Source organism: Labrus bergylta, chromosome 6, assembly GCF_963930695.1.
Source record: "Labrus bergylta chromosome 6, fLabBer1.1, whole genome shotgun sequence".
Taxonomy (NCBI): Eukaryota; Metazoa; Chordata; class Actinopteri; order Labriformes; family Labridae; genus Labrus; species Labrus bergylta.
The window spans coordinates 19,187,102-19,206,095 of NC_089200.1; the positions used below are offsets into that span (position 1 = coordinate 19,187,102).

Sequence of the window (18,994 nt, forward strand, 5' to 3'; positions counted from 1 at the left end):
TTCAAGTTAACTGTTAATCTGAGGGAGGATGCAGCAGTTGGCTGGACGCGTTGCTCCTTGAAAATGTGCAGTTTGAATCACGGCTTTCAGGGAGAGGGGTCTACAACTTCTTGATGGGGGAGTATGGAAGAAGAGGTTCACAACATAATTGTGTATGTGAATGTACAAATAAAGAAGTTTTTAATAAAATACAGCCACACTGACAACATATTTAGTTACAAATCGACCAATTTTTAATAATTAATACAATCAAATTCAATTCAGCATTCAGCCTGCTGACATTGAATTAAGAATTTCAAAATTTCAGCTGGGAACACATTATTCATCCTCAAACCTCGACAGGGTTAAAAAAAAAAAACACTAAATAATTTTTCCTCGGATAATAAATGAAAAGACATTAAAACAGAATCTTTTATGTAGTTTGCTGCATGACCATTTTGTGCGTGGGTTTTACAAGGAGGCAGCATGTGTGTGGTAACATTGACACTTAAAAAAAGTGGACTGAAGAACAGCAATGTTTCACAACATCAGTAAGCACCTATGATGATAAAAACAGTAGTAATTTCATTACAGAAAGAGGTTTCAAATCCTTTCTTTCCTTAACATTTGTGCTCAGCCCATCACGTGTACCTTTGACTTTCCTTGAGTTTGGTTGTAAAACAGCAGAGCTTAAATGCTCAGCCACAGTTCAATACAAAGCAGACACAAACCTACAGCCTTTTCCAAAAGACATGTCTCCTCTTTGGTCAATACTGAACAGAAATCAGGATAACACCACTTACATTAAAGAAGATATTTCCATGATTGTATAGCAGGAAAGACTTGCTGCATTCAAACTATGCTATCTTCATATGTAACATCATCCACCTGGAGGTTAGCACTGTTGCTAATTTTGATTAGCTTAAGTCTGTGTGGTTAACATCTGAATTGGCTCCATTAAAAAATGCGTCATGTGTGGTCTTTGTCACACTAGTCATGGAGTGCATCATAAAATTGATAGAAGAAACATGTCAAAAGTACAAAACATTATTTCTAATCTGTTGGAACCAAAAAGTGACTTTTAGCAGACATTAAATGTTCAATTTTGACAGATTGTCACAAAACATATACACCCATTTCAGTAAAAAATATGCTCATCAAACACTGACTTTGACATACTGTAGGCAAGTTATTATTAATTTATGTTAGTTCATTTAATGCAATATTATTATGTAAAGGTTTTTTTTTTTATTTCCAATGAAAAAACAGAGTTTGGACATACGCTTAAGAGTCCCATCCAGTGGAGGTAATGACTAATAGAAACATTTGAGACTCCAGGTGTTCCAAAGCGGAAGACGTTTTTTTTTTAGGATGTAAGGGGCTGGAGGGAGTCAGGTTAAGGTTAAAGTTGGGCTGCAGATACAAGAGGACAGTTCATCAGGGCTGGACTGTTGTGGGGCTCCTACTGTTCATGGTCGTGTGTGCGCAGGTGTTGAAAAAACCCATTTGGGCATCACCAAAACCCTACAAGAGGAAAGAAATGGCCATTAGAAGGTGCATATTGTCTAGTTTTTTGTAATAATTAATGCACTGAGTATAGAAGTCTTGATATGCTTTCTGCTGCTAAAAGCATGAGACCTTTATGTCTATAGCTGATAGTACATCTACGCTCTTAGGGTGCACTCACACTAGGTAAACTGCACAATGCCCAAGCAAGTTTACCCCCAAAGTCCAGTTTGATTGACTTGTGTGAGTGCTCCATACCGTGCGTAAACGTTTCACTTAGGTCTGATACTGAGGTCAAATGTTTACTCAAGTTTATATTCAGTCAGCTCAGAGGTCTTTGGAAAAATCTGCGACTAACTCATATTACAATGTGATGATGTATGTATAGAGGTAACCATGCTCATGCCTGATTGGGCCTGAAGTAATGTGAGTGCAGGCCAGCAGGGGGACAGGGGTACAATTGTGCTTCCGCACAGTATGGGGAAGCTGGGCCTAATCTAAGTGTGCCTTTATATTCGCTTAATCTTCCCCTTACCAACCTGTGCTATACGCTCTCCATATCTTCACTGCCATTGCCGTCCTCCTTCAGAACCTCCCCATCGCTGGCAGCCTCCTCGACGTGTGCCAACATATCTGCCATCAGTGCCTCCTCCAGCCTTTTCCTCACACTGTACACCAGCTCCTCCTGTTTCCTACATGTGAACACAACAGGAAGCTGTTACAGTTGGCAGTTACAGCTGCCTATAGCAAGCAGAATCAGCACAGAACAGATGGTTTGTTTTTACAGGGTCCCTCGTTCTGGACTGTGAGATTTATAAACAGATTTGGTCTGTTACCTTTGGTTGAATTCAAGATGACTAAGAGATTGTTAAAGTGATTCCTAATTTTGTTCCAGCTCAATCTTGTTGTATTTGCTATTGGGCTTTAATGTGCAAAATGGAAGTAAATATCACTTGAAGTGATTAAAAACCCAACATAGGACATTATGCACATCCCAGATTTCTTCAACCTCATGGTTATAAACACATGCTGATACATTTGCAAAAAAAGCCAGAAGGGCAAAAAGTTGCAACAGTAACCGTAGTCTGGAACATACTCTTAAATATTGATTGCAGTGTTTCCCCTACCATTATATTAGGGGGGCTGCCCGCCCCCCCGATGGTGAAATTCATTTTATTTTCTATATAGCACCAGATCACAACAGAAGTCATAAGGATACCTTTCCTATAGAACAGGTCTATACCTCGTCCTTTTATTAAACAAACTAAATAGCCTTATGTTATTTATGTTATTTACACGACGCCATGTCATTTCTGTCTCTACATGGTCGCGCGTTTACAATTCTCTTCTGCTCTCTGTGTCGTGCACGGCGGAGTTTTGCCCCGATACACACACGCACACGCACACACACAGGTGTGCACATAGGTGAGCACACTCTCACTAGCGGAGGCCTGGGTGTGTGTGGTTGTGTCTGATGGACGCACACGCAATAATAAAAAGTCCGTAAGAAAGAAGCAACAGAAAATAAAGTGGTCTGCTTAGTTGACTTTGGACTTTTCTGGGCATGTCTCTCTCTCTGCTGTTACTCAGGGGATGCGCTGTTAGCAGGCTGCATTCAGGTGCCCCCCCCCCCCCAGCTCTAAACCTAAGGGAAACACTGCAAAAGTATGTCAGACTGTTTGAGCTGAGAATGTAGATAATGCCCAATGATCTTTCTTCATTCAACATCGGACCCGATACCGATATTAGATCAGTCCCAACTCTAGTTATCACCTACCTGATGTCCTCATCAGTGACTATGAAGGCCTTGCAAAGTGGCTGTGTCGTGTTGAGCCACACTCCCGGGTTCTTCTCCACAGCTGCAGACAGCTGGCCAGTGATGGGAGCAGCGCTGGTGTGCAGAGCGCTCGCAATCGCCGACAGAAGAGTCTTGTCTGTGCAGCCTGGACCAACACCTGAGGGACCACCAGGATGGTTAGAAAAACATTTTAAAGAAACATCAAAGCTGTAACTTCACTCTGGATGAAATGAATATCAGAAAAAATGGTTGCAGAAAAAAACTGAGAAAATGAAAACATGAGAAAATGCCACTTTGCATAAGTCAATGTGTTTTCTCAAAGAAATGTATGTATAATTTGTGTTTTACCTTGCAGACCTTTAGGTAGTTCCATTGTTTTCACTAGCTCCTCTGCGATGTCATATGCATTAAGACCACTGAGTTTCTTCTCCCAAAATAGCTGCAGATCAAAAGAGATGGAAGGTGGTAATATTAGCTGACGGCAGACAGACAAAAACAAAATCATCTTAATAAAAATATGGGGCCAGTACAGTGAGAAAACAATCCATCCTGGTTTAAAGGTTCCATATTAACATGTTTCTTTCAGGTTTTCATGATATCTTGTTCAAAACAAACGGCAGTAGGTGTTCACCTGTCTGGGCTGGTCGACTGCTTTCTGAGGATCCGTCTTGACTTTGTTGTTTGGGTGGTTGGTTACCTTGGTAACAGGCTGCTTAAAGATAGACGCCGTCTGTCTGACAGGGAGTGATGTATTCAAGTCCGGTTTGCCCTTGATAAAATGAAACAAGGAGTAATGGCAGAACATCACGCAATATTCCACAAGATTGTTGATAAGTAACTGTGCAGTCTGACCAGTATTGTTTAAAAGTGTTTAAAGAACTTCGGTGTGAAACAAAGAGATCTGAATTTCGAAGGAAGGATAAAAGTATTTTAACTTTTGTTAAAACGTGTGCTTTGTTATATTTTATCTGTGTGTAAATCTAACGTCTATTCATGTTTCCTTATCCCCCTGCAATATGATTATCTAATGCTCACTTAAATGTCACTAAAGTTAGACAGGACTTTAAAAGGGTAAACTCATGTTTTAGATATAAGCGAGTGATTTCCTAAACATCTTTAGCCCACCTTTAATATTTAAGTGAGTCTGTTTTACTTGCAGAGTTGCAATCATGAGCTTGTTTGTCTCACCTTGTTCTGGTTGTTGTTATCATAGCGCAACCTCTGACGGTTCTTGTTCAGCTTGCTCATCAGCATCTTCCCTGTTCGGAAATCGAAGGAGCTGAGGTCCATCTGGTTACCAAGGTAACGGGCCAGCTGAGGCTTGCTCCGAAACTTCTTCCCAGATGGACTGGCAGGGAAGGCAGAGAGAAACAAGCCTACTTATATCATCTTTCACACAAACAACCATAATCAAATCTGCACAAAAGACACCAAGGCTGAAATTAAAAATGATAAGGCCAGGAAACAAAGACGAAACACGTCACACTTCAAAACACACACACACACAGCAGACAGAAAACTACAAACCTTAACAGAACATGCAACAAGTCAAAAAGCAATAGAAGCAGTGCACATACACAAGTGACCAATGAAATCACATTACTTTGTGAAATGAATGCATTCACAGATTATTTCTCCACCTAAATCATGTTGTATTTTAACAAACTTCACACATTAAAATATTAGTATAAACGACCACATTACAATTGTTACAAAGAGCTTTAACCTTAACCTCTCAAATCCATCAAGTGTGTATTTGTAGCAAAACTAACCAAATGTTTCAGAGTGGAAACATTGTAACTCCACTAGTGGGAGCAACAACACCGTAACTTTAGCCTGAGCAATGACCAACAAAGAAACAACTGTGGGTGGATACGTGCTAGTAACTCATGCAAATGTATCTTACATCACACACCACAGTTAACACCAGTAGGATTGTACAGTCAGCCTACCACAAACTATACAACCGACCCGCCTCCCCCCTCTCTTGCCTCTGTTCCTCATCTTGTTCTTCTCCTCTGCTAAATGAAAACAAATCTGCTGTTGTAGATTCATTTCAAAAGGGAAATCAAAAAGTATAAACTGAAATGACACTGAGGTTTTTTATTCATGAAAGGCCCCGCCAGGCGGAAACTGGCTGCAGCCGCGACTATCTTTGCACGGTTGGATAGACTACTTATCTCAACACTTGTGAGGGGAGCTGGCCTTGTTGCTCTGCTAGTAGCAGCGCCCCCCCCACCCCACTTCTCCTCCCCACTCAAACTTTATAATCGTCACCCTTACAGTGCGCCGTCGGTACACTCGGTGACATGTGCACAGATTAAGTTTTGTAAGCCCTCGTTCGTTTAGTACCTAAAATAATAGACATCGCTTTTTCCAGCTGACAAACCCGACTTTCTGGTCACTTCTTCCATTTTCCAGCCCTTGGGGAGAGCAGTGCAATCCCACCTTTTCTTCTCCATTTCCCACGCGAGAAGCCTATAAATCCACTAAAAGTTATAGCGAACAACCAAATTAGATTTTAAGAATTGTGTCGATTTTTTTTTTTTTTTTTTGACGGCAGGTATTTCGCTTCTTACGCTTTTGTTTCGGCCATATTACTACATGCGTCCTCTGTAATGGGATCTCCCTGCTAACAACATCTCATCTCTTTGTCGTCGAGCAGATCGCTCCGCCGCGGACCTCAAGCCGCATCACTACCTGCCTGTCTCGTCGGGGCAACGAGCGCTACATCCGCAAGTAAAACATAGGACACCCTGGCTGCGTCTACGCACCGCGAGGCAACCAGTACGAGACGGGAAGTCAGAGGCTAATGACTTCACAATAAAAAAAAAAAAGAAGTGTTTTTTTTGGAATAAAAGCATCCAAGGTGCGTAATAACTTTCAACACATTGTTTTCTCATGTCTCTAAAGGCTTCAGGATAATTTCCAAATTCTCGAACGCAAAAGAAAATCAAAATACATCAATATGTATTTTCATACTTTTTCCTTCAGTTTAAGCACATTTAATTTATTTTATTATTCTTGTAGTGAAACATCGACATAATAACAACAAAAAATAGTAGATTAGGAAGGCTTCTTTTCTTAAAAAAAAGAGAGAGAGAGAGAGAGAGAGGAAAAAATAGATAAACTGATAAACACAAGTTTAAAGTATGAAATTGTGAGCTAGGTTAGAATGAAGTTGTAAATGTTTCCAGTATTGCAGCCATAAAACTCACTGATTGAAATGCAGTGAAATTATAAACAAAATATAATATAATATAATATTTTGTGCTCAACAGAACATTTTTTTTTTTTAAAGTACAAGATAACCTACTTTGTATTTATAATTACATAACAATTTGATAGACTTAAGTTTGGAGGCTTGAAATAGTTAGTTTTGTAATATATACTTTACTAGTATTTCAAGTTCGATTTCCAGGCGGTTTTTGTTGTTTTTGCTGTGCTTTCAATTTCATGTCAAGAGAAAGTATGATAACAAGGGGGGATGAAAACATAGCCATCATTTCAATTTTGTTCATTGGTTAGCTCAAAAAGTGTGTTTTTCTATTTTTATTTTAATACTACAAGCTGGAAATGAAACACTAGAAGTGAGGACTAAGAGCACTCGAGCCATGATTGAATCGTCTTTTGTTTTGAGAGGTTATACCGGAAGTCTTACATTCTGCCACCGAAGTGACTCTAACACAACATCAGTGTTAACGTTTAGGAAACATTAAGCTTTTTGCAGCACATAAATAATAACCACACAAGATACAATAACAACTATCGTCGATACCGTTTGATAATTATTCCTAGTGCATGCTGTCAAACAGCGCCATACACTTGTAGCATGCTCAAGCAATGTTAAAGTTTGGTGTGAGCTAGCGTCATGAATCTGTAGATCCTCCACGACAATGCAGACCGTGGTCATGAGTGCTTGAAGCCGGCTTTTCTGAATGAACAAACTAAATATAATCGACTAAAACAGACACAATTTTGAATGCATTTTATGAATCTACAGAGGATTAATGTATGCACCGATGCAGAGACATAATTTGCTTTTGTCGTAATGGCACTGTCGACGCAATATACCGATACGAGACCATTTTCAAAATCAGCTTCAAGTAGCAGAAAAACAGAAGCACATTATAAATGATGCAGTAAAGACCGATATCTTAGCGTAAACCTACGGCATTGCTATTTTGCAAAAAAAAGCGAGACCACCGAGTGCATCTGCCTAATCGATGATAAACAAATTTGCAGATATATGACGAGAACGACACATTGTGCGTCAAACGATAGTTGCTATTTATATGCTTTTGTTGATGGTTTCATTGTCCTTCAAATGATATACTTACTCGTTTTTATCCATCTTGAAGACACTATCTCGCTTTCTCCCTCTCGCTATGTTAAATCCCTTCTCCCCTCTCCTCTTTCAGTCCCCTCCCCCTTCGATGGGAGAAATGAAAGACATTATCCACGCAAATTTTGCTGTCTGGCTGATAAAATAATGCCCTGCCAAACCTGGAGTAATGTCGGTGTACAGCAAGACCTTGGTGAATATGTTTATTTGTATGCACTGCAGTTACGTTTTTCCCATAATTGACATATGCATTTTGTTAAATATAAATTTTATTTCACACTACTTTTACAGTACATGCATCTTAATCAGTTGGCAAATATGAAATATACTTTATGGCGCTTTACTATGAATTTAACAGAATTTCCAACATTTATTTAAAAAAAAGAAGAAAAGAAAGCATTACAGATACAAACGAATGGAATATAAAGTTTTCATCACAAAATATTTAAAATACCCATCCCCAGCAATTTTAACAACACATTAAAATAGTTTGAATTTGTTTTTTTGAATAACTGGACACATTTGGGTAAATTGTAGTTTTATTCACATTAAATAATACTGGATCAAGAACAGCTTTTATACAGAGTGCATCCCGTAGTCCAAACTCCTAACAAGCCAGCAGCGACTGATTGCTGAGCCATGGCATCCCCCTTAAGCTTGCGTTGTGAAAGCAATCCACCTATGTGCCTTTTCCCAAGATCTGGTCCTGTAGGCAAACACACAGCCCATTCATTACTAAAAAGATACATACATCTGTTTAAATGTGTATACAGCACATCCTTCTTGCTTGAATTTCTTGCTTGAAGTGGTGTAGTTATCATACTGACCCCATTTTTCCTAGAAACAATTTTTTTTAAATACACCTGCACAGTTGTTAAATGAATAGCTTCAAAGATCAGCTTGATCTCTGCGACTACTAATCCCAGCCTGAAGTTGGCCTAGGTTGGTAATACCTGCATGTTTTAAAATATCAGGCATTCTAACCTTTAGTATGGGGTTACCTGTGCAAAGACATGACTAGAGTTTGAACAACAGGCTAGGTTCTTACACCTGGTATGGCCTGCACCCCCCACCACCCCCCGGCATCTTAAAATAAGAATATAAGTGCTGCTGAAGCAAAAGCGCAACCCAACTTCACATTGCAAACAAACAGTGTGAGAATAAAAACCTCAGTGACACAACAGTTTGTCATAATGATAATAAACTCACAATCGAGTCCTGCAAGACTTTACTCATCCTCTTCGAACTTCCCTTTAACGTATGGCACATAGTCAAGAAACAACCTCCAGTCTGTGAAGTGAATGAGGGCCACTCCACCAACTGTTCCCCAGGCGACCATGTTTGGTACCCTTGATGGAATAAACACAGAGATTAGTAAATAAGACAGAAGAAGTAAAGAATCAGTTTATTACTCAACGATGAGGGGTGTGTGTGTGTGTGTGTGTGTGTGTGTGTGTGGGGGGGGGTTATGTTATCTGATTAGGCTGTTTCAATTTTAAAGCACTGACTCATAAACAGATAAATCAATCACAAGTGCTAATTCTAATATTTATTACTGACAGTGGTAATGGTTCCAGACAAAACACTATAATTAATCATAAAGCAACTTTTGAGAGAGAAAATGATAAATGTAACTAAGTTATGCTTAAATGTTGCAGGCTGATAAAAAAATAGATCAGTAAAACATCTCAAAATCAAACAACACGACAGGCTCCAGTGTATAAAGTAAGTGAATGGGCGTAGGCCTGTTTGTCTGTCATCAGAATTTAAGACAGGCACACGAATTTAATCTTTATAAGATTAAATTAAAAGTCAGTCTTCAACCCTATTAAGATATCGTTCTACTTTCAATACGAATCTATGCTGATTACATGTGAAACTCGTCCTTGAACACCTAGTTGTTCAGTTAAATACATTTAACAGGCCATGCCAGCTGAGTCAATAAGATATAAACAAGCAGGCTAAGCTAAAGCTAGCTTGTGCGCCAAGCGGTCACAGAAGGACACAGACACGAAAACAACGTCATTTCAAACATAAACAAAGTGTTTACAGAATGTTTGCTTCCCGATACTCTGCCTTGGTTAGTGATTTAACTTACCACGCCCGTAAGATACCAACATACTTGCTGCCAATTAAGTTATTAAGTATTTTCTGGACCATCCTGACCTTCTCTCAGTTGTAGTTCTTTACGCCATGCAATGTTTGATCGCAGATGGCTGTTTAGGACCCAGGGGCTGCCTCTTCTTATGCCTGTTAAAAATAACAAACGAGACTGCGTGCAAAGGCTCAGGGTCGTCTCAGGCCACCATTTCAAAGGTCTTATTAGTTTCTAACATTTTAAGTACTTAAACAGCGTTTAAAAATATGTACACTCTGTCTTTGGCAACCATACAGTTACATCCAATACGTCAGACCCGCAAGTGTTAAATTTACGAAATGTAAATATCCGGAATCATTCTCATATCTCAAATGTAGTAGGCCTGTGCTTTGCTTGGTTGCATAACCATAAGCAGGTCAATAATGCATCTGTTCTTGACCTTCAACCAGCAAAGGAAAATATGAACAAATTCACTTTCCAAACTACAAGTAAACCCTTTATTACAATGTTTTCCTTTATTTTTCCTTTTATGTATACAATTTCAAAAGCCAGACATTGGAAAAGGTATAATCTGTTATTAAAAATGGCACATTTATTGCTACATTACTGTTATATACAGGACAGTTCTCAACTATATATATTTATATATATAAAAAAAGAAGAAGATGAGATTGAGCGAGGCACTGAAGACCCTGCAGGGGGTCAACAGAGTCCTCACACCAAGATGTCAGGCTCTTTACCTGTGAATGTGTTTAACACTCAAAATTCGCTCCCCTTTAAATTCAACAAAGATAACAGTTGTTGAAAGCATGTTTTTTTTTTGTTTTTTTTACTGCTTTCTTTTCCCAAAACAACTTCAAAACCTTCAACTGTTAACATTATGTGCTCTTGCAGAATTCAATTTTCTATCCGCAAATTTTAAAATGTCAATATTGGGACTTTTGTTAAGAAATAGGGTTCCCCAAAAATGTAGTAGAGTATGTAGCTTTTAAGCTAATGGGATCTTCATACATACTGAATGACATAGTCATTTTTTTCCCCTTGGAACAAATCTGCAATATTCAGTAAACTAAATGATCTTGTAATAATAAAAGTAAAACTTCAAATTCAACTCTGAAAGAACTGATCAGAACATCTTACTAATAGTTACTGTTGACGCTATCAAAGAGCTGGAAGAGGCAAGGTCAGAGGTGAAAAGTTTCACTGGAGACTATATATACTGTAAGTCACTGCAACAAAGGGCTTGCACTCTGGTGAACAGAAATGTCAAATGCTCCAAGTCTTTAGAGGCTCCAGCTAAGACATAAAATAAAACTCCCTACATTGAAATTGATACATACACTGAAACATGTTAATGTGCATCAAAAGCAGACAATCAGAGCTACAAGCAGTATCTCTTGAACCCCTTAATGTCATCCGATTTTGCAATATAGGGCAGATAGAAAGAAAACTTGTGATCTGGACCCATGACCTTAACTAAAACAGCAGTTTGGACAATATAATCCAGTTGAATAATTAGAAAGAAAAAAAAACGAATAAAAACTAAACAAGATCTACATAACATTTATTTATTTAACTAGATACACTGAAAGAAAATCTCTTTATACCATTTTAACTTCTTCCTGAAAATTGAAAAAAGCATTAGGAGAAGGAAGGGTGGGGGAATGAACAAGTACCTCTTTAATCTCCATGATAAATGAAATGATATGGTTCACAAAATAAAACTGTCTTAAATGAAAAATACAAGTTCAGGCACTGATAAGGTATCACTCTCCCATCATGTTAAGTCTTGAGAATGAAAAGGCCACACTATTGATTTGTATAGGTCTTTTTCTTCATCTCTTTTTTCTTTGTAGAAATTTAACACAAAATGCTCTCCCTCCCATTTGTGATTACATGTTGGGAAAAACCATTCACAACATGACATGACATGGGAATAACATCACGATAACACTGTTTTGTTCTCCATATTATCCATTACCTTACACCCAAATACCGACGTCTGCCTCTGAAATAAATGTGCAGGCGACTACAAAGTGAGCTGCACACTGAGAGCCACTTAGTTGTGGGCAGACATTAGAAAAAAGGTGAAATGAAAACTATTATACTGTACTGAAGAAAAAAAAAAAAGGAAAAAAATGAAGGGGATCCACATTTGTATGGTAGCTACATTCAAAAACCAGTTGCATAATTACTGTTAGAGACAAAAATCCCTTCCCACATTTTTCTTCTGTGCCACACTGCTTAAGCAAGAATACCTCAACAGGACCATGGCACAGACACCGTCCACATACCCCCAAATGGAAAGAAAAAAGTTCATCTGGGTAGCTGATAAGCATTACAACTTAAACTGGAATAAAGGATACACCAAACACTTTCAACATTTTCTTTTTTCATCTGATGCTGCAAGTCCTCTGCAATTCTGTTTCAATTTTGAGTTAATTTTTGAACAATTTAATTTTTATGTCAAATATCCCCTTATTCAGCTCATCTACAATACACTCTAAACTTCAAACTAATATTGCCATTTATGTAAAAAATCTACAATGTATAGACTAACAAAAAATATATATTCTTATATATATTTAATTTTGAAAAATGAAACGTATCAGAGTAATGTATGAAGTGAATTTACACGTCACACTTCTCTCGGTAAGAAACTTGAGAACAGACTTACTCACGAGGAAGGTGAGGGGCTGTTATTCAGTGGGAATGCTCATTTAGGAAAAGAAAGCCCGGTACACAAAGGCTCGTCTGCTTCAAACAAACTGGATTCCTTTTGATGGAGGGACTTTAACAGTCCTCAGAGTTTTTTTTGTCTTTTACAGAAAATCAATAAAGGGGAAAAACTTGAGCTGTAAAGTCTGCTGGCATTGACAGTAAACCATTTAAAGAAAGTAAGAGCACTAAGTGGTGTTGATCACTTAGCAAGTGTCTCCAATGGCTTTTTTAACACGACTTTCAGGGACTGAAATGCAACACAGATCGACACTTTTCTTCCAGCTTGAACCTACAAAACTGTGCTTTGTCTTTTCCACCTATGCCTTAGTACATAACACAGTACAAAAACCTGAACCTATGACAGGGGCTTACTGGAGTAAGTCTGAAATTTTGTGGTCAACTAATAGGAAGAACAGTTTTGTTGTTGACAGATTCAACTCTGATAATTCATGTGTTTTTTATAAAGGACTTTTTTTCCAGTGTCCAGATTGTGGACTTTTGGACTGTCAAAACTTTGACCTTTCCCTTGTGTCCTTTCTTTCACCTTCCTCAAACATCTTCTGATAAGATCAAGGCAAGGTCAGCGAATTTAGACAATTCAACTTCAACTATTGGCTTGGTTACATAACATATGTAAGACTGTACCATCACGCTGGGAATGACATACATTAAAAAATAATTGCTCATACAAATGAGCAATCCCTCACAATAAATGTTCCTCACATGTCAAGCAATTTGCTTAAATGTCAAATAGAAAACATGTAACAATTAGGCACAAATCCTTGATTCAATTTGTGTTTGTTTAGGTCTCCTTCCTTTGACAAGAGCACCTCTCGGCAGTGTGTGAAGTCCCAATTTGTGGCAGGACAAAAAAGTACTCCGGAGTTCCATCATCTTGTGGAAACCAAGAAGAAAAAAAGGATTTTACATGTATAAAACAAAGCAAAACTAAAAAAAAAGTTCTTCACATTTGAGCTTGTAGTCATGGTTGGGAGTGTGACAAACAGGCTGTGTCAGTTTTGGCAGTATGCATGTGTGTACGAGTGTGTGAATGTGCATCTTGAAACTTGAACGGACAATACACAGACATGTCCACATATACACACACACACTGAGAATAATGGGTGGAAGAAATCTGTTAAGGCCACGTCCTCTGACAGCCAAGGAAACACCACTGGATCTGGATAAAGGAAGGATCACATACAATATGATTTAGTTTTCGTTCATTTAACCAAAACATTATCAAAGACTATGAATTACGAATACTAAGACCACTGACTTTCACAAAGCAGAATATTCCATGTTTAAGTTATAGTCCTTAAGATTTTCATGAAATCCTTTTCCCTCTTCTTAAAAATAATTTGGCTTTGTTGCGAGGTATAACATTGTTTTTAAACTGAACTATAACATGATCATGATTTCAGTCGTAAGTGGAGACTACTCCACTCCAAAGTTGGATTCAAGTAGGAAATGACGAACCAATATATATGATGACACAACACAGAGGGGAGCACAGTTAATCAAAAATGTGATTTGTTAACAAAGACGTTAGAGTCAATAGTAATCCATCAGTTACGTTCCTTTCAGTTTGAATGTTGTGTTTACAAGCTGCAACGAACATTGCCAATGTCTCTAGCTTTAAAGATTTCAATAATCAATTTTCAAATAATCATGCATGTTTAAAAAAAAATGTCGCTGATGATTATGGAGTAACGGATTAAAGGATGTGTGCCCAGCTCTGACAATACAAGTTGCCTGACTTCTATGTTATCAGATACACTAGTTGCTCATCTGTTATAGCGTGGACAAGAACAATCAACTACAACATTCCCACAGGAAAACCCTTTTATTAATAGTTTTTGATTAATGAAAGTTGTCGATGTTCAAGGCCTACCTGGTGTTACATGTGGCCAACTGGGTTGTGGCCATCTCCTCCCATACTGGGATGGCCTCCTGAAAGCTGCATGGGTGCTTCACCCACCACCCCAGACACCTTCTCCTCCTCACGGCGTTTTAGACATGCTGCCTTGGGGTTAAGGTTACGCTCTAACAAAAAAAGGAAGAACATAAAGAACGGGCTCAGTATAAGAGAATGACAAACTGTTGATTTAGTGGAGGTAAAACATAACTGTGTCTTCCATCATTGATGTGCTGCAGACTGACCTCTGACTTGTTGTTCTAAATTGAGGATGACATTGACGGCTTGATGCAGGATTAGAAGTTTGGTCTGAGGTTTGTCATGGCTGAGGTGCAGCTGGCACATCCTTCCAAGCTCCTTAAATGCCTCGTTGATGTCCCGTACTCTCAGACGCTCTCTGGCATTGTTAGCCACTCGCCGTTCTTTCTCACGTTCCATCTTCACCTCAGGAGGAAGATCTTCATCATCTTCCTCCTCATCTTGACTACTCAAAATGAAAATAGAAAAAAATAATTATTTTAAAGGCAAGACAACATTTCAATACATACCATCAGGTATTTTAAGAGTCCATGCTACATTATGGCTAGCATTTAGCTGTTCAGAGGCAGAGTCAGTAGCTCTTTCCTAAAAAAGTAAATCTAGAAAAGTAATGTCCATCAATCATCACTTATGGGCCACCGTACATGTGTGATGGTGACTGTTTCTGCAGAGATCCTGTCCTCTGCCTGTATTTTGATGTTTTGGTTGACTTAAAACATTTCCCCCAGCCACTGACAGCGCACAGGAATGGTCAGGAGTGGTTACAATTCAGCAATTGGATGACATTCAAACCGGCCATGTGATGAGGGCAATTAGCTTTTGCTAGCTTGACAAATAACCTGCTCCTCATTTACATCAAATGTTATATTCTCAGGTAGCTTGCAGTGTACAAACAGTAAATGTACACATGAAGTCCTGCAGTGGGCGTGCGCTTCTGGTGGTGATGAGCCCAGGAGAAGTGGACCAGTTTGAATGTTGATTCTACTGACCTTTAAATTTAGTATCAAAAGTAGGGACAGACTATCCACTGGTGAGCTTTGTACTGAATGTACACACACAGTGTCAAAAGTTTCACACTCATAAGACTTGCATAATGCTAAAATAAACTATCAAAAAAGCAGCATATCCCAGTTCAAATGTATATAAAGAAAATGTAATCTGACCAAAATAGATGCATTCACCTAACTAAGTATACAGAGCTGTAAGTGCATTGTTTGTGTTCTTCAAGAGGGGACTGCATAACGGGCTGTAGCTTCAGCGCCACAACTCTTCAAAGAGTGCTAATGATTTTTTTTTAATTCGCAGACTTTCATTTCAAGGTGGGATATTTACGTCCCTGTGTCGTTTTGCCTTCAATATGAATGTCACAAAGGTGTTATGGGGGGGGACGTCTTTCGGAGGTAGCAACATGCGTTACAGGGGCGAGACTGGATCTTCTGAGCCAGCGGAGGAGTGTGGCACTGTGTGTTTATTCATGTCAGACTTTGTGTATACGAAGCGCTCCCGCTGTGCCGTTGCCGTGCTCTGCCACACTTCCTCAACATCGAAACACAATGTGAATCCACACAATGGAACACATATAGTACGCCGTCGCGAAACAATATGAATGTACAAAGATGTGATGACAGCTGAGCTTCGTTACTGCATTGTAGCAGTATCGCAGTCTGTTATATTTCATGGTTTCCAAATGAACCCGTTTGTTATGAGTAAAGGCTTTTATGTTCTTTGTAGCAAAAGAACAGAAATATGGAAATTCAATGATTAATAAAATTCAGATTATGATAGCATTTTATAAAGTTCCTACAAATCAAAAAGCAGACTTTTGTTCCACATACATGCGCTTTTAGTGAGCCCAGGTGCATTAACAGGTACTTTGAGTGGGCTCACAAAGCACAAGAAATGGATTATCTATTGGAGAAACTTACTCATCTTTGTGGTCTGTAAGGCTAGAGAGCATCTGGAGGGTAAACGCCTCCTTTCTGAAAACGTGACATGAAGGGAGGGGGATTTCAACAGTGTTAAATACCTAACAAAGTCTGGGCATCAATGGGACACATAGGACAGTGGAGATGACTAACGTGAATACAATTTTAATTTCAAAGCTGATATGTTGAACCTAACCGCAGACCTATCTTTAATAGGTTCCATTATATTTTCAAAATTTGCAATTATGTCCAGACAATATCCACCTTTGTGGGATGAAATGTGTAAAATTGACAGTATAAAATATGTTGTACAAGTTTGTGCTAAAAACAAGCCAAAGGTCAAGATTAGAAAACATAGTCAGGAAAGCCTTACCTTGTTCGACTACGCGCTACCTTGGAGTCCTTCTTTTCATCTTCTGATTTGTCAGCAACAGATGAATTCTCATCATCCTCTTTGTCTTCTCTTTTGATGTCTGAGCTGCTGGAGGAGTGTGTGGAGCGAGCCATACCACCAGGGAGACCTAAGGACAAACACATAGACAGGAGGATCTTGTTAAATTGCACTTAGGCCTACGTAAGAGATATATTACAACTGATGAATTTGGAAGACTAAAATTAAGCAGAGATGATTAAAGTATGAAATGACAAGGTCTTTTACAAGTGAAAACCTATTTGGTAGGACTTACTGGTAAAGCCTTCTGGTTGGCCGACTGACGGCGTTGGTCCGGATGCATGATGACCGAGCAGCAAAGTGCTACTGGGAGGAAGACCAGTGGGCTCCTCGTGTTTCCCTCCCTGCTGATGAAGAACCATAACGTGCATTACAGAAGGGAAAAACAGCAAAAACTTTCCTCGAACAAAATGGCCTTTTCTTACTAGAGTAACTTGTGAGATAAAAAAAAAAAACACGTTAAATCCCGTATTTGTAGTACATATTCAATTTCCTGAATGAGGTATTTAAAAACGGAACTCACTAAACATGAACATCAAAAAATACTATTTATAATGAAATGCTTGCAGTTTCACTTTTGACCAGCAGATGGAACAAAATATTGTTTGAATAATAAATTTTGACGTGCTGTTTCTCAGTAGTAGTTTGTGTTCTTCGTTACTGGAACAGAAAACAAATTTATAAAAATAAAAAATAAAAAAAGGTAACAAGATGTCATTTACATGTAAAGTATAAAATCATTGTTAGTAGTCAACCATAAGTCATCACATTCAATTAGGTGAAGTGTGTTGACATGTTTTGGATATTTTAACATATTCTTTGTGTATTTTAAAGTTGACAGTCTCTTGCCTGATGAAATGAGCAGGGACGTCCCTTAACTCAGATTGATAGTTATTATGTATGAGAATAAGCTCACCAAAAACACAACAGAACACTTCTGTTTGCCTCATGTTGATGTCCCCCACTGTCAAAAGTCTCTTGAAACACAATTTGAGCAGAGTAGATGACTCACCATAGCAGGATGTCTGTTACTGAGGGCAAGACTGGCATTGGGGAAAGCTGGAGAGAGGCCACCGAGGCCCCCGTTGTGTACAGAGGACAGCAGGCTGTGCATGTCGGCGCCCTCTAGGCCCTGGCCCACAGCATGGCTACGCAGTACATGGATGGCCTCTTCCAAACGGTCCTCCATTTTACTTTGCTACATAAATAAATGTAATGACTTTAAAGTGAGTTTATTTTTAAAGCACAAATAACAGAAAATATTGTTGTAAAAATAAACTTTGTTGTAGCAGAAGAATGTTTGAACATACCAGTGTGTGTGGTTGCCCTTCATAATTAGGTGTTGTGGGTCTTTGCCACTGAGACTGAGCTCCTGCAGAGAGAAATATTGGGATATTTTAGAATTGAAGTCCTTAAATTTACAGCAGATGGAGCTGCATACTCGTTTATGTGCTAAGGAACATCAACGATGCAGAGGATAATTTTTGATCCAGCAATTTCAACTGATTCATTTTTGTGTGCCAAAAACAAGGTTGCAATCAAACAAAACAAGTTCAATAAATTGGACTGATGAAGTGAATGTGTGCCTAAAATTGAAATAAAAAAATCTGTGGTTGCATGAGAGACAACCCGGATGATAAAAACAACCAAATTTAGTTTAACAACGTTATGATCTGAAAAAAGAAGATTTGAGACGTTAGAGCTGACAGGAAAAAAAACATCCAAAAGCTAGTACCAAACTGTCACGGGTTCCAATACAGACTAGGATTTTTAAAGATAAGTAATGAATTCATGAAACTACAGATTTCTTGATATTGTTTAAAATGGCACATTACTAGGTGATAGGACAATCTGACACTTAAATTATCTTTATGCTGGAATCGAACTTTACCTGCAATTGCCTGAGGGGATCCAGGAGTAGATGGAGCCGAGGAGAAGTTATTACTATTGTGGTCCGACGGGTATATCTGATGGATAAAAAAAAACATTAAATTATTGCACTGCTTTGAAGTTCCATTTGCATTAGAAAGCATGGTTCAGACTAGTGCTGGGAAATATGACATCTTGTTTGATAAAAAGTTTTTATGGCATGTTACTTTAGAAATATTATGAGACTTTTTTCATTTGCACTTTTTTGCCCTGATTGGCATTTGTCCTAAGCATATTTTACAATAATGCTTAACCACTGAAGGATGAGTTCTGCCACAGTCACAC

General features: G+C 38.5%; 3 protein-coding genes across 23 annotated transcripts in view; all 3 read right to left on the reverse strand.

Annotated features, from left to right (window-relative positions):
* Positions 1-210: 210 nt before the first annotated feature.
* On the reverse strand, positions 211-7,780 carry mbd3b (methyl-CpG binding domain protein 3b). Of its 11 annotated transcripts, none has more exons than XM_020632084.3 (8): positions 7,624-7,690; positions 5,236-5,304; positions 4,472-4,631; positions 3,915-4,052; positions 3,632-3,722; positions 3,263-3,440; positions 2,025-2,177; positions 211-1,503 (listed from the first exon to the last, which is right to left on the reverse strand). In XM_020632084.3, the coding sequence occupies exons 1-7, from the start codon at positions 7,635-7,637 to the stop codon at positions 2,030-2,032; spliced, it is 798 nt and encodes a 265-aa protein (XP_020487740.1). In that variant the 5' UTR covers positions 7,638-7,690; the 3' UTR covers positions 211-1,503; positions 2,025-2,029. The 11 variants fall into 11 exon arrangements, with proteins under 11 accessions (XP_020487740.1, XP_065812002.1, XP_020487741.1 ...); XM_065955930.1 differs by having other exon boundaries at positions 5,275-5,301; positions 7,624-7,652; XM_020632085.3 differs by having other exon boundaries at positions 5,236-5,301; positions 7,624-7,652.
* Positions 7,781-8,009: 229 nt separating this feature from the next.
* On the reverse strand, positions 8,010-9,803 carry LOC114917140 (cytochrome b-c1 complex subunit 10). The gene is made up of 3 exons (XM_020632100.3): positions 9,727-9,803; positions 8,838-8,977; positions 8,010-8,334 (listed from the first exon to the last, which is right to left on the reverse strand). The coding sequence occupies exons 1-2, from the start codon at positions 9,786-9,788 to the stop codon at positions 8,857-8,859; spliced, it is 183 nt and encodes a 60-aa protein (XP_020487756.1). The 5' UTR covers positions 9,789-9,803; the 3' UTR covers positions 8,010-8,334; positions 8,838-8,856.
* A 416-nt stretch (positions 9,804-10,219) lies between these two features.
* The window catches only part of tcf3b (transcription factor 3b), a 28,155-nt gene continuing 19,380 nt past the window's right edge, over positions 10,220-18,994 (reverse strand). For 6 of the 11 annotated variants that reach the window (XM_029277027.2, XM_029277029.2, XM_065955924.1 and 3 more), the window contains 9 exons: positions 18,672-18,747; positions 18,091-18,152; positions 17,793-17,978; positions 17,016-17,127; positions 16,703-16,850; positions 16,330-16,383; positions 14,611-14,852; positions 14,342-14,493; positions 10,220-13,627 (listed from right to left, as the gene is read on the reverse strand). In XM_029277027.2, coding sequence (XP_029132860.1) covers positions 14,348-14,493; positions 14,611-14,852; positions 16,330-16,383; positions 16,703-16,850; positions 17,016-17,127; positions 17,793-17,978; positions 18,091-18,152; positions 18,672-18,747 — 1,026 coding nt within the window. In that variant the 3' untranslated portion in view covers positions 10,220-13,627; positions 14,342-14,347. The remainder of the gene's footprint in view (positions 13,628-14,341; positions 14,494-14,610; positions 14,853-16,329; positions 16,384-16,702; positions 16,851-17,015; positions 17,128-17,792; positions 17,979-18,090; positions 18,153-18,671; positions 18,748-18,994) is intronic. The other 5 variants (XM_029277030.2, XM_029277026.2, XM_029277025.2 and 2 more) reach the window with 3 other exon arrangements.